The sequence below is a fragment of the Lucilia sericata genome, unplaced genomic scaffold, assembly GCF_015586225.1.
Source record: "Lucilia sericata isolate MDLA Ls3-8-SP2 unplaced genomic scaffold, ASM1558622v1 Contig000002F_arrow, whole genome shotgun sequence".
Lineage (NCBI taxonomy): Eukaryota > Metazoa > Arthropoda > Insecta > Diptera > Calliphoridae > Lucilia > Lucilia sericata.
Genome location: NW_023994043.1, coordinates 545226 through 569713, shown reverse-complemented (window position 1 = coordinate 569713; position 24488 = coordinate 545226). Strand labels below are relative to the sequence as shown.

The following is a 24488-nucleotide window of genomic DNA, read 5'->3' as shown; positions in this document are numbered from 1 at the left end:
CAAAATTTTAATAAAATATAGTTTTTATGTACAGAAATTTTGCTTAAAGAATTTTTTACGATCGGTCTATATTTGGTCATATCTCTCATACTAGGTCCTGCACACATGCATACATGCAAATACTAAATATCGCTAAAGCATATCTTAGGGCGCTATAAAAATTTAAAAGGAAGTGGCGTTTCTAATGTTCAATAAATCTTGGAATTGTAGTAGATTTAAGCTGTTTAAATCTGATTTTTCTATTTAAGACATGAGAAAACTTATTTCTACAAATATTTTATTAATTAGAAATATATTAATACAAAAGTTGCTGGTGGAGGGTATTTAATATTCGGCTCAGCCGAATATAGCACTCTAACTTGTTATTAATTTTATTGTGGCTTTTTTATGTGGTCGAGGAACATTTTTAAGAAATTCGTTAAATTAATTTTATCTGTCATGTAAATTTTTATGTAAAATTTAATAGATTATAATTTTTGCTGATGACAACCAAAGAATTCATATTATAACATTTTGTGTAAACATTCTTTTTGTGTAAACATGTAAATGTAAAATAAAAATTACTCCATATAATAATTCTTAAAGCTTCATACAAAACACACAGACTTTGTAAGGGTCCAACCTTATTTTCTCCCTAAACATTCACTATTCAAGCATACATTCAAATTTGCAGAATTTTTACTCGTACACAGTCCACTCCTATACACACCCATACGCCCAACACATATACAAACATACTTTGATACGTACTGGCGGGTAAATTCAAATAAAATTTGTATTCATAACCAGCATTATTTGGAATCATAAGTAGGATTCCCTACTTAAAACATCCAACTAAGAAATGGAGAAAAGCAAAAAAAAAAAAAAAACAACAACCAAGAAATTAATAACATCACGCGTTTTTTACTTATTCACTTTATGTGAATTCTCCTCTTCTACTACGTATGCAAGGAACCCTCATTGTTATTTTCCTATTTATTTCTTTATGTAACTTGAGGTCAAGCGGAAATGGTTTTTCTTACTTCACTGTACTTCAAAGATGTACACGCATACATACAAACATACATTCATTCAAATTTTCGAGAAGAGATACAGATTAAAAGAGAGGTAGAGAATTCAGCTGTTTCTCATGAAGTCATTGTATCCCATTTAGACCGTCTTTCACCCAAATGTCTAACTGGGAGTTAGACTTGAATTGTTAAACATATTTTACAATTTTTGTTAATGCAGATTGGAGGCCAATAGTAAGTTAATAGTTCATTTGTAATTGAAGTGAAATTTAGTTGTAATCAATGGATAATCTATTGGCTTCCACCTAGGCAATAACTAAAGCCCCAAATGCAATTTTTTAAGAAAGTCATCCCGAACAGCTGGGAAAGGACGTGTGGTATGTACATATATATATATGTATATATGTATGTCTGTATATGTACTTTCAAATACACGCACAACTAATAAAATTTCATATTTTATTGTTCTTCTGTCAAAAGTTCAAATGTGGAAAAAACGCACACACACTCTCTTAAATATATAAATACATATTCATTTATTTAAATTCAAATAAAAAAACATTAAATAAAATATGCTAAAATAAACTTTTAATTAATACTCGTAAAATGTTTTTGTCGAATGTAAAGAATAGTTACATGAAAACAGAATTCTTAATTGCAAAACCAGATACTCAAACAATTCTTCATGATGCCAACGGTGAAAAAATAATAAAATAATAATAAAAAATTTAAATTCAACGTAAACAGTATAAATTTCATTAGAATATATATATTTATGTATAATTATTTTATTTGTGCTATTTTTTATCATCTTCATCCATAAACTTTAATAAATGTTATTTTTTCTTATTTATTTCTGAGTAATTTTTATTTTGTTTCCCGTAAACTTCCGTGGCTAAATAAAACTGTAATTAATGTTTTATAAAATGGTATATTGTTTTCTTAAACATATTAATGTTTCAAATTATATATAAACAAGTATTGTCATTCATGGTCGACCATGTGATGCTTTCATACTTGTTTTATACATGTTAAATTAATTTTCTAGGAAGTATTTTATTTTGGATGAGGGTCAAATATCTACCGATTTCCATTCATCGGCAGAGAAGGTTTGTAGGAAATTTTAGCCATCTAGCTCCTATCGTTTAAGCCATATAGTGCTTTCGTGGGACATGGGTAGATAAGGACACAACATTTTACATACTTCTGTGGATTTATATCCAGATATTATAATGTGTAAATCGTTGTATCACATTTCATACAGGTTGGCCCATAATTGCTCTTATAAATTTAGACATACTCATATTTTCAAATGAATTAATTATGTGTAATCAAACGTAATAAATTTAAAAATGCAAAAAACTATTATAAATAAATATTTATTTATAATAAAATAAATTACATTTGCTTCGAATCCAAATATCTGAGTATAAAATGAGGGGATATAATGTATGTATGTACATATAAGTAATAACTTCACATTGATTTCATTATTCAATCTCTCTTTAATTAAAGTACTTGTGTTCTTTGTATTGATTTGTGTACCTGAAATAAATTATATTCAGAGTTTTAAGTTGTAAGAACAATTTACTATTTTATTTATTTATTTGATGTTTACTAACTCCAAGCTTTCATCAATAGTTGCGATGTGCACTTGACTCTTCTCTATTTACAAACAACTACATATTGAAATACACTCGAAAAAAATACAAGGGCCATTGTTTATTTGCAAGATTTCAAGTGCAGTGTATATATATGTATATGCAACTCCTGTAATTCTTTCGAAATATAGGTCATGTCATGTTCTATATAAAAAGGGTATTTTTTCTAAAAACACAAACAAATTTATATTCATTTTTAAGCTTTTAAATACACATTCTTTGACTTTGTGCAAACTTTTAATATTGGATATAATTGAATTGAATTATTTCTTAAAATTAATCGATATTTTATTTTATGTTAGTTTTATAATGGTCATAATTTTTAATAGCGTATATTGTAATGTTGGCTTCACATTCATTAAATATTTTTTGCAGCAAATATCCAAGAATTACTGATTTTTAGTTTTTCTTTAAAAGACAAAAAACCAAGCAAAATGTATTATTTTATGATTTAAGATCTGTCCTGCAATATCAAATGTTTACATTTATTCCATCAAAAACTTTAACAATATGGATGTACGTTCAATACCTTTTTTCTAATGTATTTTAAGAATTATTTTCCGTTTTAATTAAAGAACAAACAAACAAAGTTGTACTAATTCACTAAACACTGACTTAAGCTAATGAACTTCAATCCACATTTGTCTTGTATCGTTTAATTGAAAGAAAAATCGCAAAACAACATCTAATAAAATCTTAATTGAACGCGAATATAAAAACAAAAACAAACTTGTAAAGGGATAATTGAAAAGAATGTATGGTTGATAAAATGTTAAGCTTCTTTTAAATTTCGCTCGTAAATACTCTCAAATATTTTACAATACTCATATGTAATTATATTAGGGTAACCCTTAAAATAAAAGTTGTTAAGCAATTATGGACCAATCCTAATAAAATTTAGGTTAGGTTGATAGAAGGATGTATAGTACATCAAATCTACATTCGTCTGAATCCGCACAGCCAATTTTGTAATTCTGTGTGTCTACTCAGAATACGTACCATCATACTAACTTCAGACTTGCTCATTTTGAGGAGATTTCTCGTCTTGTTCTCATCAGTGTCACCACATAGGATCAGTGTGACCAGGTCTCAAAAAATGTTGCGGCTAAATCCCACCCAAAAAATGCTAGAAAAAATGCTAAATTGATTTTAAAATGCCAAAAAAATGCTAAAATTTTTTAAGTGTTTTTATGAACAATTCATATTAATTTGTAACTGAAATTCATTGTAATTTATAACAAGTAAGAAATATATTCTGCCGTTATTGACCATATGAGTATAAAATTTGATTTATTTTTCGTAATAAAGCATTTATGTTGAATTGAACCTGGGTTCCGATATATTTAAACTAATTTTCTGAGAAAGGCTTTATACATTTGTATATGTATGGGGACTAGGTAAAATGAAGGACGGACTTTAACCATTTTTAAAAGGTTTTGTCATTGGATCAAAAAGCATACGGTCAGATTTACATGGCTTAATCGATTCAGAAAATGATTCTTAACCGATTAGTATACTCAAACGTAGTATAGTGGAGTAGGGTAAAAAATTAAGTTCCGTGGTATTAAGATAAACAGAAATGCTAAAAATTATTTCAAAATTTTTATAAATTTAGCAATATGTAATGTCTCTAACTTTAAAATATTTCTGAATGCAAAAATTACATTAAAACTCTATTAATTACACTAGTTGCTCATTGTATAAAACCTATATGTGTTTTCGGAAGGAAAAGTATAATATTTCTAGTTTTACTTTTTTTATATAAACAATTTTATTTGTCTTCCTCAAAACACTTTAAAAATGGTTCTCATGTCACAAAAATATTGAAAATTCCGTTGAATTAATTTTAAATCTCGGTGAATAGATGTCAGGTTTATAACTCATACTTCCAAGATTTTTTCGGAAAAATATATATGAGAATGTATGAAATGAATTGAGAGATATATTCAAATCCGTAAGTTTGTAATTCTGGAATAAATTGTCAATAATATTTTCGAAATTTATGTATTTTTTTTAATTAAAAAAAAACGTGAAAACAAAATTACTAAAAATTTGGTAAAAAAAAGAACAGAAAGTAGGATGAGAAAGTCTTAATTATATATTATTAATTTTTTCAATACTTATTTTCAATAAATTAACAAGAACTCCTGAAGGATGATAAAAACTAAAACCTCTTTATTTCGTATAGGAAAAAATAAAATTTGTTAATTAACCGTCATACATAACCTTTTCCAAAATTATATGTTTCATTCCATGAGCAAACAAAAAGTATTAGTTTATAAAATAGCGTACTGAACGTATTTGTAAAAATATATGAAATCTCTTGAATTATTTCTATCACCTCGAATTTAAAAAAGCATTGGGTTCCAGAAAAATATTTTAGAATACAACATTTTGAAGTATTCACTTGTATTGGCGTAATTTTAAGTTATTTATCTTCATGAATCTTTCTGCATTATTTTGAATTACAGTGTAAATTATTACATTTCTCATATTTCTTGTTGCTTGTGTTTGGGTAGACATTTAATTCAGATTTTTCCGGTTAAACCTATTTCCAATATAAATCTTTTTTGCAAAAATTTGTCTTTTTTTGTTTATATACTAAAATTGCAAAAAAAGCTAAAAATGCTAAAAATATTTTATAAAAATGCTAAATAAAATGCCAAATGCTAAATTAAAATTTTACAGCTAAATCAAAATAAAAAATGCTAAATCTAGCTGCAAAAATGCCAAAATGGTCACACTGCATAGGATCTTTGTGGTTCTACCCACCGTTTCATTATTCCCGTTTCATTATTCCTTATGGGATTCTCTCACCCATATTTGGGAGACTATTCAGTTAAAGCTTTCGTACAATCCGATACGGTCTTAGATTTAATTCTATCACCTGATATCTCCCTAATTTCTTTCTGGCTGTCGGTAAATATACAATTCTAGCAACGATTCCAGAGCTTTGGTTGAAGTAATACACATGGAACCACTTATACCCACGCAGCATGTACGCTGAACTCAGTGCAGTATTTTGATATTACACTTTTTGTTCAATGCAGTCCACCAGAATATTAAAGAATAAGCTGGAATTGGTCTAATTACGCTCTTATAAAGCCAATTTGTCATAGTAGGACTAAGACCCAATTTCATGCCTATAGTTCTCCTACAAATCGCCCAGCACCGATGTGCCTTGTTGATCCTATCCTCTATGTGGTATCTCCATTTTAATTTCCGATCGAGGATTAACCTAAGTACTTAACATTGTCTGTCACCGATATCTTCTTGCCCAAGATGCAAGGTTCAGTAAACGTAGAAATATTTGCCTTTCTTGTGAAAAGACAGATTAACGTCTTCGCAGTGTGAACATTGAGGGCTCTCGATTGTGCCGAAAGGCCTCGTAAGTATACATCACTGTTCTAGTACTAGAAGTATAATGATTTTATAATTTATGTCTACTTAATTAATGTCCTGATGAATATTTTAATGTTTATAAAAAGGCGCCATAATAATCTCACAACCCCTATTTCATTATCTACATATTCTTGATGTAGGACACGAGAGCCAAACGACAACAAAAACAAATAGTTCTTTCAACCTATAGCTTTGGGAACAAATTTAGCACATTTTTTTTAAAACTAAGAAACAGTTTTAGGTCATGGCTAGAAGTCATTTACGCACTAATATTTGCATTAAAAAATACAAAAGTATACTCACAGGAGTTCAACATTAGCGTCGCACAATTCTTATTTATTGCAAAACACATTTGGCCAATAGCATAACAATTGGAGCTGGCATGAGTTGAATTACATATGAAAATTTACATTAAATTTATACATAATTTAATTTAAATGAAATGAACTTTAAGACTATCGTTTAATCTAATTTACTGATGACATACTTATGCATGTATTCTCATTTTATTTAAAGAAATTTTTTTTTATGTGGTTTTCCTTTTTCTATGTGAGTTAAGTTTGTTAATTTTTCAATAGTTTTTTCATAAATTAACATATTTAGACAAACTGTTACATACATATGTACATATCGTCATATGAAATCCAAAAAGCCGTTGAATTATCTATAATACTGAACCTAGAAATATTAAATTATGCATGTACAGCCCGATTTAAGTGAGAACCCATAAAAGGGGACTTTTTGGTACCTTACCGTTTTACAATTGGTATTTTTTGATTTTTTGTAATATAATTCGTACTGGCTGTTTTTGAACACATCATGGTGAAGGGTATATAAGATTCGGCACAGTCGAATATAGAACTCTTACTTGTTTTCGAACCCTTTGAGCAATTTTATATAAAGGAGGTGATAACTATCCTCACATTGTCCTTCAGATACATTCGACAAATTCTTTTTGAATGAAACACCCTAATAGATACAAACATACATACATATGTATGTATGTATGTATGTATGTGCATATAAGAACTCAATAATTTTTGATTGTCACAATTTAATAAATCCATCACATTTCCAAGGAACACAATCATTTGATGTTGACGTGCTTGTCGACGAAAATTAAAATGAAATCTATTTTATCCCAGCACTTAAACGTGATTTTTATTGATTGTCACCGATAAGAACAAAAAAAATAAAGGTTTAATACTCGTAAAAGCTTAAAAAGAAGAATAAGCAAAATGAAATCATTGAATACTACAACAATTCTTAGTAGATGGATTGTTAAATTTATACTTGATTACTTTCAATTTTAGATTTTCCTCTTTGCTGTTGTGCTTCCTTGTTATAGTCATTCCATTTAGCTCCTCATTATCTCTAAAGTAGATTTATACAACTTCATCATCATATTTAAGTGCAACCAACAATCATTAAGAAAACAACATAAATGAACATTTTGACACTTTTTTATATCGTTTTCTTTTTGGTTTTTTCATTCATTGCAGATCAAAAGTCAATACTTACCGATAGCGATTGGAAAAAACTATGGATGCGAGGAGGTATAAATCCCGATTCAAAATTGGATAGCAACAACATTGACTCAAGCGACAGTCCAATGTTTGAAGATAGTGAAGTAAGTATTAAAGATTAAAATATTTATTTTCAAAAATGAAAGGAACAGAACAAAGAAATTTCAAAGGGTTTAAAATGTTTATACGCCACAAATGCGATCCTTTAAAATTTCTAGACTAAGAATAATTACAGATTTGGCATCATTATTTCATGGTCGAAAACATGTGAGTTAGGTTGAGTCAACCTGTCACCATCTAAATATTTTATATAGTCATGTATTCTTATACTGTTTTTATTATGGTTTTCTAAAAAACTATGTTGATATGATAATGATATTATCTCTTAGAACCCACATATGCCGAAAAGGGTATTTTTAAAGCCAATTCACAAAATCGTATGTACTTGTAGCTTGGAAAAGTGAGCCTAATCACTTAGTTATTTGTTTACTAATAGAAGACATTCATGACTAGGATGGCATAGGGGACTTCCACTCCCCCCATTTTTGGAGCCATTTATGGACATTGTTTTATATTGCCGAAACAAATAATTTTATGTATATCGATTCTTACTTTATCTATAGCAGAAAGCTGACTTTTGATGTACATATGTCTCCTACAATATTCCAATATTGGTCTATTTATGGGTATTTTTCTACCCATTCAGCTTTAATAGGGTGATATAAATTGCAAGTTTTCCAAAAGATGTTAAAAATACCTTAATTTAAGAATTTCCCGTTTTTTTTTCGGGAATGATTGATCATTGCGAAAGGAATTAAAGGATTAACTGTTCTTTTAAATCAAAATATTTTCAGAGAACGTATGAGAATAAAATTGTTTAATTTCAATTCATAAAAAAAATATTGATGTCCTTCACTTTTTTTATCAATATTATTGTTGAAAGAAAATATTTATAAAATTATGCCTTAAACAAAAACAAATTCTTTTTACTTTTTGTTTTCGTATTTATCTTGTTTCGTTTCAGATGATGGCGCACAATACGACCGTCCAGTTGGGTGGCACTGCGTTCCTGGTGTGCAAAGTTTCCGGCGTGGATAGAGTGGGTGTAAATTGGGTTTGTTTGTTTTTTTATGTTTGCAAATGTGTTTATTTATTTATTTTTTCGTTTTCCCTCTTTTTTTGTTCTTTCTTTCATTATTTGAGTGATTGCAAAATTTGATTTATTTTATTTGTTTATTTATGTTTTCAAATCGTATAAAATTCTATTGTTATTTTAGGAAATGCATGATTTAGTGTTTTCGGACGGAGGAAAAAAAACAAACAACCTCTAAAATATTCATAGTTTTAACTGTTGCATAAATAATTTTAGTAATGTTTAGTAGCATTTATGAAATGCAATAAAATAAAATATTGCGAATTTTGATGAATATTTGTAAAAAAAAGTTTGAATTAAATTCAATTGTTCAATTCTCTATTTAAATAATAGAATAACGGGAAGTCTTTTTAAAAAAAATCCATAATTTTAACATGATACATAAAAATTATATGAAATGAAATAGTAAATTTAAACGAACGAGAAAATATTAAAAATTTATTTTTTTTAAATATTAAAACAAAAATGTGCTATTATTAAATATGTAAGTTGAAAAATTATGATATTTGCAAAAAATTCCAAAAAAGTCGAAACAATTATTCTGAAATATCTGATAGAATATAACATACAAATTCATTATAAGTAGAGCTCGGTTCTACCCAATTTATATACAGAGCATGTCATATAAAACTAGTTATTTTTGAATATCGTAGAACTAATCAACAACACACCTTCCAGGTTATTTTGTGTTTGTGTTGATTTTTGTAATGCATCAAACATAATCAGAATCGAAATTATAAATATACTTAATTCGAAATTCTATATTCATTATTTTCAATAGGCTTCGTACTTGGTAGTACAATAGAAGATCATCTACGAAATTTTTTCGTTTATAAAGGCGAATGATATACTTTAAGGTGGGTGGAGGGCCTACGTATATTTCTAAATGTTACAAACATCAGCACAAACCCTTAACACCCATCGCACGGTGCAGATTTGAAAAATATATACAATTGTATACTATTTAAGCATTTTATGCAAATATTAACCTTGATCCTATAATTACACTAATTACTTTTAAAAAAATTATAAAACAACTATTTTACAAGGGAAATTGGACGTTTTTTGTTTGATTTAAAAAGACCACATTTAATAATTAATTAAAGCAGAACACATTTATGAGAAAAGAATGCATTACACATATTTTTTTTTGTCATAAAAATTTCATTAAAATTTACCTTTTTTGTTTAAAAGTCAACGCCTTTTTTCATATCAAATGACGATTTAAAATGTATATTAGCTCACACTTGCCACAAAACATCTCATTGAAAAATGACCACGAAATACAATCCGCTGTCGATATATTTATCGATATTTTACAAGACGCTGTCATAGTGTCTACACCCCCTGTCACCTTGGGAGACCATAAAAATTTGAAAGACAATACTCAGACGTCAATGGCAACAATAGCGATCTCCGAATATAAAGGTTAAACTTAATCAATGCCAAAGAAGACTTCACATCGCTTTAAAAAATAACCTCAAAAGAGAAATTACCTCAAAAACTTAGACCCAACTAAGAAAACAGAATATAGTCTCTGGAAGGCTGTCAAAAATATGCAATGACCTATTGCAAATGAGTCACCCATACGCCCCCAGAATTGTGAATGGGCAAGAAATACCCCAGAAAAAATTGAAGGATTCGCCAATCACTTGGATAATGTGTTTACTCAAAATGGCACAAATTCATCTATTAGTACCAACATTATAGATAACGAGGTTCCACACCCAAAAAAATTCAGGCTCTCTACCATTAAGACGACAATCAAAGGTCTTAAAGCAGGAAAATCACCTGGTATAGATAAAATTACTACCACCATGATAAGTAACCTGCCCAATTCAGCACTGAGAATTTTTTTGTTCATTTTTAACTCGATGCTACGTATTGGATATTTTCCTATCTCATGAAAAATATCCGAGATAGTTATGATATCAAAACCGGGAAAAGATGTCACTCAAGTGACTTCATACCGCCCCATTAGCCTCTTGTCTATATTCTCAAAACTTTTCGAAAAGTCATTGCTCGAAAGCCTTATAGTACACCTTAACGATAATTGCATTATTCCTGATCATCAGTTCGGTTTCAAAAGAAAACACAGCACTATCGAACAGGTACATCGAATAACCACTCTTATTCGGAAGGCCTTCGAGAGCAAGCAATATTGCTCAGCATTATTCATAGATATTTCTCAAGCTTTTGATAAAGTCTGGCACGATGGACTAATACACAGAATTATTACATCACTGCCTGCGAATGTTCACAAACTGCTTAAAAATTACATATATGAAAGAACTTTTCAAATCAGATCTAAAGATGTGATCTCTTCACGTCGTAAAATATCTGCTGGAGTACCCCAGAGAAGTATTCTATATATTTTATATACTGCAGATATGCCAACGAGCACACTGACTCACACATCTACATTTGCGGACCATACCGCAGTTGTAAGTATACATGAAAACCCTTCAATAGCTTCAACACAACTCCAGACTCACATTGGCGAATTGGAAAAATGGCTGGACAAATGGAAAATAAAAGTCAATTCAACAAAATGTACTCACGTTACATTTACTGTATTCGAGAAAACTGTCCTCCAATACAGATAAACAACGTCAAAATTCCAGAACAGGCCAAGTGAGATACCTTGGTATCTATCTTGATCGCCGTTTAACATGGATCCACCATATTGAAGCTAAGGTTACACAAATAAAATTAAAGTCAGCTCAATTGCACTGGCTAATTGGCCCACGGTCTGATCTAGACTCAGAGTACAAAGTACTTTTGTGCAAGACTGTCATAAAACCGATATGGCTATACGGCATTCAGCTATGGGGAACAGCATCCTCATCTAATGTTGAAAAATTGCAAAGAAAGCAGTCAGCACTGTTAAGGACAATAACAGGTGCCCCGTGGTACATTCGCAATAGTAATATTCACAGGGATCTCAATGTCCCCATAATACGTGAGGAGATCAAACTCTCCAGTTTAACCTACCTGTCGAAACTAATGGATCACCCAAATCCCCTTGCCAGGGACTTGCTGCTATTTGAGGGTCATAGACGACTGAGGAGAATGGAAACCCTGGATCTTGCCAGATAATCAAATCGAGAACTTGTGTTGAAACTGCAGTGGAAGTAACAACGTTAGTCATAGTTTATGTAAAGATTTTAATAATTATTGTAAATTTCTACTTAAGAAAGATTCAAAATTTCTACTTAAGAAAGATTTCTACTATAATTGTGTAGGTTAATAACAAAGAAATTTTGTTGTTACTAAAACACACCTACAGACACACATATACTTAGTTATACGCACACATGCGTAAGTAAGTGTTTATTTTAATTAAAGACCATATTTAATGAGAATATAATGCGTGTAAATTAATATCATCCCTTTTAACAGAGTGTGCAGAAATATACAAACATAAATAAATATGTATGTTTGTGGGGAAAAGTTATATAATTCTAATCAAAAGCCTATTTTTAGGGGCTGGTTTAGTATATTTTACATTAACATGTTTGTACACAACTAAACACTTTAGTAGTTAGTAATGTTAGTACACATTTATTTCACTGGATAAAAATAAAATCCAAGTACCTAAATTTATTTATTTCATTATAGAAAACGATATGTTGATAAACGCTTGTAATTTAGAAGCATTTAAAAGGCAAAGGCAGCACATTAACTAAAAATGTTAAAATAGGGCGCCTTCGTGTTTAAAAAACAAACTACGCTAAGACTTACATACATATATGAGATGCAATCAATTTTAAGTAACTTTTTGAATGGTTTTAAACGTCTCAGTATGTTTTGAGATAAAAATCTTGTAACTATTTCGCAAATTTGGAAATAAATCCATGAAAGTTAGTTTTGAAAACATGTACTGTTAAAAATTGTAATATCGTTGCAACAATCGATATAAATAATATTATAAAAGCATCACTATTTTTAATCCAGGTTATTCTGTACTGACAGATGCCTTGGTATTGACATTAGAATAATCTAAATGTTATTCAAAAGTCAAAAAACAGGTCGCGATGAAGGCAACGTAGCGTATACAATTTGTTGAAATTTATTAAATTTCTTTCTGTGTACAGTTTAATGATATACATTAGTAGGTAAATGTTTAAAGGCACAGAGCCTTTTATTTGCACAAATTTATAATTTATAAATAAATTTATGCAAAATAAAAATATTCAATAAGGTAAATAATTACGACAAGAAATGATTTTATTAAAGACATAGATGGATGTGAATTAGAAAATATACATAATAAGTATAAAATTTAAATATGTACATAAACATCCTTTTTGCAGTTAAACTTTGTTAATTGCTAATTAAGTTATACAAGTATTCAGGATAAATAAAAGAAATATACATATGAATGTACATAACAATCCAAAGGAATACAATTCCTGTCAGATACATTTGCTTTAAGAATTTAACTTGTCTTATAGTTTGTCTTATTTTTATCTGTTTTATTTAGTAATCTGTTGGATTTGAAAATGTACCATTTGATTTTATTTGTTTCAGTTTATCTCTATATTTTTATATTTTTGCATGATGTTTTCTTGTTGGTTGTTTGTACGCATATACATGTTTTATGTAATATATTTCAAAACGTAGTTTTCCGTATTCATGTATTAATATACATATTTATATATTTTTCCTTTTTTTCGTTTTTGTGTTTTTTTATTTCATATTTTCTCATGTTCACGTAAACATACGCAACAACTGTTCAGAATCAAATATCTTGGATACGTCGCCGAGATTGGCACATACTGTCGTCAGGTGCTCAACTTTATACAAATGATGAACGTTTTGCCATATTGCATACACCTGGCTCAAATATGTGGACATTGCAGATAAAGTTTGTGCAACGACGAGATCACGGCATGTATGAATGTCAGGTGAGTTAAAATGTATTCAGGTTTCTGTGTTTCTTTTCACTTTTCACTTTTCCTTGTATTTTTCCTGTGCATATTGTACAAATTATTTTCAGTTTTTTAACTCTAGGGAAATCAGTTTATTTTTATGTAGTACACTTCTAGAGTTTTATGTAAATGTATACGTAAATACTTGCATAATATACATATGTATGTATGTACATTGTATTCATACATTACATGTGTATAAATTTTACTTAAGCTTAACATATGTATGAACAATGTACATTGTACATATATAGAACTATATTCATGATTTATTTATTTCGATTATAAAATTTGCACCCAGTTTGGGAGAAAATCGGAGGAACAATTTTCTAAAAAATTCTAAGCACAAAAACTATAGAACTTTATACAAAGTTCATTTTACTAACGGAAGTAGAAATTACTGATACATACGTCTTATAATATCTCAGCAAAATAGATCATAGAGATCACTAATTTTTGAATAGAGTGCAATGAAGGTATGCCATTTCCATAGATATTACAGGTTTTATATCTGTTTAGAACAGCACCTTTTTAAAATGTACCTTGGTTATTAAACGTTTTAAATTTTTCTCTGGAATTTCAGATAAATGCTTCTCCTTTCATACATATGTAAGTTAAGGCAAAAATCATGAATTTTTAGTACTAGGTTTCTTTGGCTTTGTATAGATTCATCACTAAAGGTTTTTTACAAACTCGAATGTTTAGGGGATGTGATGGGTAAAAAGGGTGTTGGTGTTGGTTCGTGATACGTTTTTGACTTAGCTCCTAAATTGAAACCCTAAAACGAAGAACTCTGTCAACATCAATTTAGCTATTTATAATTACCCAGATTGCAAAATTTGTCTACTAATTTTCCCTGCGTTATAATATTTATAGATATTGTTTCGAGAAAAACCCTTTACATGTTTTATGACATTTTAGTACTTTGTGTATAACGTTTAAGGAAATAGAGGAAAGTAATGGTCATTTTTGAAAATAGATAATACTATTTGAAAGACTTACATATAACGTCCAAAGACCATAAATTTGTAGTATGTACTTAGTCCAAAAACCCAAATTTTTGGATATGTCAATCTTGTAGTACGTGAGTGATATATTTTTATGTATGTTTTCTAAGAGATAGGAAAGTAATTTACTACCAGTCATCCAGACAAATTAAAAATAACTACTCTGACATGAGTGAATATACTCATGGCATGCACTTTCTTATATTTATGCAATTTTTTTATGTAAGTGAATAAAATATTTAAAACTGACACAGTAAATAAACAAACTGTCTGTCAGTCAACTATGAAAAATAAACAGACAAAGATAAGACGGACACTGGACACAATAATAAAATAAAACATTAAAAGATTCTTAAGTAGATACGTGTACACTGTACAGGCTACTACTTCTCTGCTAAGTACATACATACATATATTCTATACATTAAGGTGGCACATAAACAGATGTAAAACACAAATGTTATATTTTTCAGTGTAAACAAATTAGATTAAATTTAGATTAATTTAGAATATTTTGTCATTTTAATTCAGCCCTAGCTTCTTCATTAATATGATTCTTGATAAAATTTTATAAAAAGTAAATAGTTAATTTGATCCATATTTCTCGAATTATTTCTTCTAAATACTTAACTTTTTAAAATTTGCACTTTTTTAATATCTAGGTTTTTATATATACATATATGTAACTAAAAATCTATTTACTTAAACATACACATATGTATGTACTAAATATATGTATTTTTTGGTTGACCAGAATAGGTTTGCTAAGCAAATACGTATTTCGTTATATATAGTTACTTATATTCAGCTCCAAATGCATTTTGTTGTGTACTTGCAATTTCTTTTAAACAAATTGAATGACAAAACAACATTCTTGGTGATATTATCATCAGGGTTTTCTTCTATTTTCTTTTACGTCCCCTTCTTAACTACGAGAAAAAATTTTAACTAAGTAGTTTTCTATTATTTACTTACTAAATAAGAATGAGAACTTTCAGGTATTTTTCTACCAAAAGGTCAACACTTTCAATAGGTATTTAGAAAATGGAAAAAAATAAAAAATTGCATAGGACTTTTGTTGGTGGTCAAGTAGAAACATTCTTATAAAAGTATTAGAATATTTGCAGTCAATTATTTTTGTTTTTCATAAATTTGAAAATTCTCTTAAAGTACATACTTTCAAATTAATATTATTGAGATTACAAATACCTAGAAATGTTAGCATAAAGGAGAATGCGCATTCGATTTAATAAGTATTTTATTTAAAGTGATAAAAATAAAAATTTCTAAAATTTCTTTATTTTATTTGTTGCATAATTTTAAAAATTATTTATTGTTTTTCCTTTCCCAGGTCTCCACTCCCACAGGCATTATTTCACATTTTGTTAATCTTCAAGTGGTTGTACCAGAGGCATTTATACTAGGTTCCGGTGAATTACATGTTGACATGGGTTCTACCATCAACCTAGTTTGCATTATTGAAAAGGTAAGATATTTTGTAGATTTTATTTTTATATGTACTTCGTAATACCCAATTAAAAAACTAGTGGTGGTTAGTAAACATGTTTATTAAAAACTCAGTTTGTGATTTTTAAAAACTCCTAAGTCACATCCTAAAAATAATGTTTATTTGGTAAAATAAGATTCATTTAAAAATTTCAATCTGCAGAAAAAATGTTAGACGAATGGGACGATAAGACTTTTGTGTTGCCTAACTCAGCTCTTGATTGAACCTAGAACCTAGAACTGTCTTAGTGATATCCTCTCTTTCTCGACATATCGGTTTCTCCCACTACCCGTTAGTAGTAGTTGTCTTTTCATATTCTTCAATGCCCTGCCCGTGTCATCGAGCAATGATTCTGCGATTTAGCCATTAGACATTTTTATTTTCATTTATCCATTTTGATTCTTTAAAAATTCAGAGAATGCCTGATAAATCGCATAAATTTTTTGACTTTTATAGAATTCTAAGATGACCAAGCTCGTCTTTTTAAAGTAAAGAGACCAATACATTTTTCAGAAGAAAACTATTTTAATAACTTTCGTTGAGAAAATAAGCGAGATTTGTGATTCCTCATATTTCTGGAAAAAAATAATTTTTAACGATGACAGCACAAAAAAAACATAAAATCGTCAATAACTTCGTATTAAATCGAACATATTGAGAAAATAATCTCAACATGTGATTACTTATATCTTATACCAAAAATATATCTTTCATTCAGTGGAGAAGATTTACGACGTAGTAAGTAGTGCAACTCTCAGAGCCTCATCTTCGTATGAAGTGGAATTGTTATAACACTGTTGCCAAATATATTACTTTTTGACTGATGTCCTTCAACAATTTAGCCAGTTGTGACCGTTTCTACATTGGCGACTATATAAATATTTATATGAATCTTAAATAGCTGTAAATGGTATTTTATTTCAAATTCATTTGAATAATTTTTAAAATTCGATTCGACAATTTCCACCGTTACTATAGTTCTGTTCTGGATTTTCAATATTAATTATGTATCAACTTTGAGAACATAAAACAAGATATGATTTATCTTACATACATACATCAATTAAGATTGTATTTTCATTGGGAGTTTATCTGTGGCAAACTATTTATAACCTTTCATCATTTATACATACATACAACTGAATATGAAAAAATGTTGAATAATTAAAAAACAATCATTTTACCTTCCCAGCAATGTTTTATTGTTTTTCTTTCTTTTGTTTATTATTTTTTCTTTTTAATTGTGAGCAATTTTTTCAAGTACCTATTGTGAATCAAGTACTGGTGGAACAAAAAATATAAATAAATGAATAAAATTAACAAAGGAAATTTTATGCAAATTGATTGTCCTCTTTTTTTGTAGAAAATAAGTATTTATTTTACCCCGCTCACTTTTCATAACACTCCTTTTTCTGGGTTTATTTTATTTTTTGTTTTATTTACTACATACATACGAAAATAAATGTGTAGATAGTTACATTGTAAAACAATTTTATTTAATAAATAAAAATAATTAATTCAATATGAACATCTATACGTATACTTAACACAACAGCCTTTTCATTAAGTATACGTTCGATATATTTCTAAAGAACAGTAATTGATTACTCTATGTATGTATAAATTGAAGATTAATTCCAACTTTTAACTTCGTAAATCGAATAAAGAAGCTGAATAGATTTCGTATGTGTTAAAATAAACCTGATACGATCTTTTACGAAATCTTCATAATAAATTTTGTCAAATAAATTGAAAATTTCAGTTTTTCGCCACAATTAACAACTCTATAATTTCATCTCGACTTTTTTCTTTAACACACACAATCAGATAATAAACAAAAATATGACTCACATACTGACATAATATAAAAAGGGAAAAGAAAAGATAAGAGGTGTATTAATTATACATATTCATATCAGGATATTTATGTACATATTTCTGCACTTTAAACATGTTGAAATAATGAGGTTTTAAGTGTTAATATAAAACTTATAGGGAAGGAATTAAAAAAAAAAAACTGGTATTAAAAGGAAAAACAGTAATGTTTTCGCTTAAAAATTTTTAAATTTAATAAAATTAATAATATTTTCTTTTTACAGAGTCCTACGCCACCACAGTATGTGTATTGGCAAAAGAATGATCGTTTAATCAATTATTACGATTCGAGACGAGACATTTCAATAGAAACAACACCGGGTCCACGAACGCAAAGTCGTTTAATAATACGAGAACCACAAATTTCCGATTCAGGAAACTATACATGTTCAGCAAGTAACACAGAACCAGCGAGTATATACGTATTTGTATCGAAAGGTATGTATTTTTTTGAAATATCATATAAAATGAAATAAGAAAATGTGTTTATTAAGACCCATAAATGTCATTTAATAGAATTAATTAATTATTTGTTTTATGTATTACTTATGTGTATTTATGTGGTAAATATAACAATATTAAAGAGACGAGATTTTTTTTTAATTTCCAATACACAAAATAACACACATTTATTAAATTAATTTACTATTTTATTAATAAAAGTTTAAGAAGCGAGGAAAACTTTGTTTCATATGAAATCATATAAAAAGGAGCTAATAAATTATTATGGTTTATATATTTTGCAAAAGTACTTAATAAATAGAAATTTATTTTTTAATAATAAGTGTCTTATACTTAACTACCTTGAATTAAAATATGCACACATACAAACATATACATATTTTAATTTAGTAACCCAAATCAATTAAGTGTTAACTGAACATTATTTTTAAAAGCGTCATGAATAGTTGTTAAAATTTTTTTATTTATTTTTAATTTATTTTAGGTGATAATATGGCGGCAATATCTAGAAGAAAAACTTCATCTGCTGACCGTATTGCTGCCATATTTATGTATGTTGTGGCACCCTGTGCATTAGTAAATACATTAGTAATACGGTGAGTATATTTGCACCTAATTAAATATTTTATTTGCTAACACTGCCAGTCAAAGGATTAGTACTAATAGAAGAACAAATTTAGAAATACATACATTTAAATCCTATTTTGAAACTCTTTTGTAAACTGTTCTCTTGTAACTAGAACTGTTTGGTATTACAATTGTTTATGATTTTTGATTGTGACATTTCGTAAAATTTCCTTTAGTATTACTCCTAACTAGCCGCTTGGCCTCATTGAATTGTCTGCAACTCATTCTTTGAGTTAGCGCGATATCCGAAGAAAGCCAATAGGTTTTATTCTTTCCCCAGCAACTCTAAAGATGGCATTTAATGTTGTGTAAGTCTCTGTATAACAGACCTATTGTGAATAGCCGGTGCTTGATGTAGAAGCTAAGATAGTAGAGCATGTCACCTTACCATTTCTTTTTCCCTATTTCAGATAGGCAAAGCCTCTGTTTCACGAACTTCATTTTCAATATACCTGTGATCAGAGAAGGAACAGTCTTGGAAAATTTAATTTATTCAAGGAAAATTTAAAATATTAAAAAACCACTTCTCCTATAATAATAACATGTCCGCTTTTACTACATTAGTCCAAATAATAACTGAAGTTCATAAAATAATTTCACTTGAATTAATTCTATATCAATTTCTTTAATTATATATCAATAACACCGGCCTACAAAATTCCAAAAAAGTCGAAATCTCTCTCTCTTTTGAGACTTTATAACAGCTCCAAGACATTTTTATTTATACATTTTAAATAAAAGCTTAACATCTGACATAGTTTCTTTCTTCTTCGAGATATCTTCAACTAATGCTTGAAAACTCAAGGTTTTCATTATATTCATTGTATTAATACCATACACTACTATAGTGAGGAGGATATTATGCTTTGAAAATATTGTTTATAACGAGCAATAATACTGGATCCACACCTACCTGAAGATGTTCCAAACGACTGAAAATGATTTTAGATTCGACTTAACGATGTCTGTCCGTCCATCAACTTCAACGAATGATATCTCGGTAATTACAGAAAAAATGAGGGAAATTGGAATGTATGTATAAATATTTAAAATAAATGCAAAATGTACGGAAAAAAGTTTTTGTTAATTTATTGTTGTATCAAGCTTAAGGTAAAGATATCTCGAAAAAGAAAAAAGTCATGTCAGATGATTGTCATTCATTTCAAAACTGACAGAAGGGACTTTCAGATGGCATACAACATTTTATAAATAAAGAAGTCTTGGCGTTGTTATTACCTGCCAAAAGGGGCCTCAAATCTGAAATCAAATAAGATATGATAGGGATATTCTGATTCAGATTCGAATTTAGTGTAGCTTAATCCTTTAGAAAAGTATACTTTGGTCTCTGGCTTAAAAATTTGTCGATCTACTTATTCTGCAAATGAAAATAAAGGCAGAATAAGTAGACATTGATTTAACCGATATGTAATCTCGAGTTAAGAAAAGGAAAAAAGAATCATTTTTGGTTCAAAGAATTGTATTTTCTCCATGCCTCAATGCAGATATCCTCTAATCAAATAAGGTCGAATATAATTTTAAACTAATTACTGGCAGTGTCGTATTATTTCAAATCCATGCACGTGGCGAGAATACTGTGAATGTCTTGAGAAAAATATTAATTAAAAATTCAACAACAATATTTATTTAGTTTTATTCACGCCTAATAAGCAATTTTATATACATGTGCATTTATATCTATTTATTTTTGCAATTTTCTTTCAGGCGGATATTTCTAACTTAAGACTTCTTTAACGTATAAATACTTATTTAGCAAATGAAAAAAAGTGTTATAGAACTAAATTAAATCCTATTTAAGTTTCCAATTTACAAACATGTTAAGAGATTTAATAATAAAATTAATAGTAAATCTATTTACATCTTATACGTACATACATACATTCATATGTATAAATGTATGTTTGTAGGTGTATTATGTAAATTTATTGTAAGTGAATGTGTATTATTTAGCAAAACTACTGTAATTAATTAGTCTTTAATAAGAATGGCAACAATATAAAAGAAGCAACAAAACAAAATGCATGATTTTTTTTAATAATTATTATAAATGTACTATACAACATAAATACATGAAAACATACATATAATTATAACTAGTAATATTATTATTATTATTGTTTACTAATAGTAATAACAAAATTAATAATTAATACTATAAATTACTTAATGATAAGTGTCAAAAAATCACTATAATTCTAATGAATAAATATCTGTAGCATAATTAAATAAATTAAAAACATAATAAATATAATTCAATAGAATACAAACATACAAATAACGAAATAACGCGATCACACACGCCCACAAACAATTAAAATAATTTGATTTTCATTAAATTTTAATTGTTCATTATATTGTTTTATTAACATACATACATATGTACATATATGCATATGAAGACATATGGACAGAAAAATAGGTGTGTGCATTATTTAAAGTTAAAAATAGTTTAGAAGCAATAATTCACAAACTGGTTGCCAAATAACCATAAAGTGCTCCAAGAAAATTTAAGTAAAATTTACATTTTGAATGAGTTGATTCTTACATATAAAAACTAGAGAAATTATCCTGCTGCTCATTGAAATTTAAAGAAGACTACATATATCGTATGTTATGGACCAGAAGTGAAAAAAAAAGTAAAATGTCCTTTAAAGTAAAATTTAAATAATTGACCAAGATTTTTTAAATTGCCTTTACATGTATTTTGTTTGACTATATCAACTATAAATTTATCTTTGAATAAAAAAAATAAAAAATTCACACCTGTTTTTCTCTCGACATGTGTATGCATGTTTGGAATGTCCTTTTGTTTTATTCCCTCTTGTACAGTCTTAAATACCTGAATAAAACAATTTATTTTAGAATTGTTTATATGTGTGAAGGTTGTTGTTTTTAGTTCTGGGTGGTATGTGTGAAAGGGTGTGTCTGTGTGCTTGTATTTACCAAATGAAATTTTATATACATATTAAAAAAGCAAAGAAAAGAAAACTAATAATACAAATTATAAGAAAATTTAAAATACAAACCGAACAAATGACAGAAAATTCTATTATGTAAAATTTTCTATTGAAAATATATTTTGTACAGCATGTTTGTTAAGTTTTTGTCCATTATTCATTTTATTGTAAATTTAGGTTAAAAACTAAACTTATTGTACGTAAAAAGAGAAAATATTCAAAATATTTATTATTGTTTATAGATTTTATATTTTAATTGCAAAAATTCCAATAAAAAAGACAAAACAGCAAAAGAACATTGCAGATAAACCTTGTGAGACAACATTAGTATTTGTAAGCATTTACAGAACAAAAATAAAAACTAATTAATTTAAAACAAAAATTATTGTATACATCAATACAAAATTCATACATGAAACACATAAAATCACATGAAATTCTTTAGAATCTATAGAAAATACCTGAATGAATTTAAAAGCAACAAATGACGTAATTTCAAAACGGTATCTGTACAATATTTCAACCTGTTGTAATGTATTATATCATACAAAAAATATATATTGAATAAAATATTGCAAAATAACTGAATACATATTCATATGGAAAATTAATTATTATTTGATTAAAAAGAAATTTGATAAATTTATGATTTTACAATTCTAGCTATGTTCCTCACTGTAAAAATAAAAAAAGTTTTTCTTGCCGAGACAAGGCTGTTACCTCTCTTAAAATATCCTATGTGAAGATTTCCAATACATAAATATACACATTTTAGTTCTTAGAAAAATTTGTATTTCCTTTCAAAATAATACACATGTAATAATTAAAAATGTTTTGTTGAAAATGCAGGACTGGAAAATTCAGTACTATTGTAATTTCTTTAATACTCTTTGACATACATATGAAAATAGCACAGTTCAAGTAGTACATTTACTATATACTATACATATTAGTCTAGCCAATGGGCATGTACATTTGGACTCGAGGAGTTAAAAGACTTATCAATATACTTGTCAATACACAAGTCCATAAAAATCAATAATACAGTGCATAGCCTACAGTGTAATCAAAAATATTTAATTTGGAATTTCCAGCAAATAAGTAAGTAGTTTTGTTTTTTGAGAAAAAGAAAATTGCCTTCAAGGTAAAATATTCGTTTTGTCAAAAAAAAAGTTTTTGGAAAGAACAACATCCGAAAACAAAATTTCAAGGCTAAAAAGTAAGTACTTACATATGTAGTTATGTGTAAGTCATTACTAGACTCCTTCAAAGTAATGCAGGATATATATCGTAGTTTTTGAGTAAGAACAATTCATTAAAATGGCCCCGGCTCCTTATGATACTATCGGGAATCTCTTTGATAGTATGGCCAATCCAACTCCATTTCCTATGCTAATTGTAGTTATCCTAATGCTTGTTGTTTACTTCTTTTTTGTATTTTATATATATACCCAGCAAAAACTCGGTAATGGGTTGTACTTCCATAACCACTTATGTACTTTTCAATGACTACTACTTACCGTCTGCATTACTTAGAAGTACTCTAATAATGACTTTCTTATAACCAGATATGGAAGTACTTTATTTTCAGCCTTGTCATTTTGTTTGCACATATTATTTAATTTCATGTTAAGAATTGTGTTTTACAAAAAATGAAAACAAAATTAGATTTGTATGTGAAAATCATTATTTGGCGCGCAATAAAATAGCTAAGCAGTGAGTAGAACATTTGAGTAACAAACCGAAGTCCCTGGTTCGTATTCTAGCTGGCTCTTTTTATTATTAAAAAATAAAACAACTTACTAAACGACTTCTTTGTACGAGAAATTGCAAGTTCTTCTTAAACTCCCTATTTGTAAGCGAACGTGGAAGTACTTGCCTCCAATGACATCACCTAGTTAAAATAATGACTTAAAATGCTAATGAAGAAGTAGTGAAAAGAGGTTTTATTAGCATTTTAATCATTACTTTTCAATGTAAGGTTTTCCTGGGTAATTTTACCTATTTTAGGAAATATATATTTACTAAAGTATGTACTATCAAATATGCGCCGTTTTGAAGTAAAACTACAACCTATTTAATTAAATGTCTATTTTTACGGTGTGAGTGCATTTGGAACATGGTACCAAAAGGTACCATTTGAAGAATGGATAAGTACCAAAGAGTCTCCACTTACAGAATATTATTCAGTCAGGGCCATGTATATTAGGGTTATAACTAATTTGGCGAAATTTTTGGCATACCACCACGTGATAGCCAATGTTGTATATTAGTGAAAATTATTTTTTATGTCATTTGGAAGCAAAAACATCACGGACCAACACCAATTTCTAATATAAATCAAAGTTT

The 24488-nt window shown here is 28.2% G+C and overlaps 1 protein-coding gene across 7 annotated transcripts in view; it reads left to right on the top strand.

Moving 5' to 3' along the window:
• LOC119615475 (zwei Ig domain protein zig-8) overlaps positions 1-23657 on the top strand; it is a 316266-nt gene extending 292609 nt beyond the window's left edge. For 5 of the 7 annotated variants that reach the window (XM_037971698.1, XM_037971641.1, XM_037971582.1 and 2 more), the window contains 7 exons: positions 7576-7703; positions 8624-8713; positions 13495-13662; positions 16045-16179; positions 18300-18513; positions 19022-19133; positions 20887-23657. In XM_037971698.1, coding sequence (XP_037827626.1) covers positions 7576-7703; positions 8624-8713; positions 13495-13662; positions 16045-16179; positions 18300-18513; positions 19022-19133; positions 20887-20905 — 866 coding nt within the window. In that variant the 3' untranslated portion in view covers positions 20906-23657. The remainder of the gene's footprint in view (positions 1-7575; positions 7704-8623; positions 8714-13494; positions 13663-16044; positions 16180-18299; positions 18514-19021; positions 19134-20886) is intronic. The other 2 variants (XM_037971864.1, XM_037971813.1) reach the window with 2 other exon arrangements.
• Positions 23658-24488: the final 831 nt, after the last annotated feature.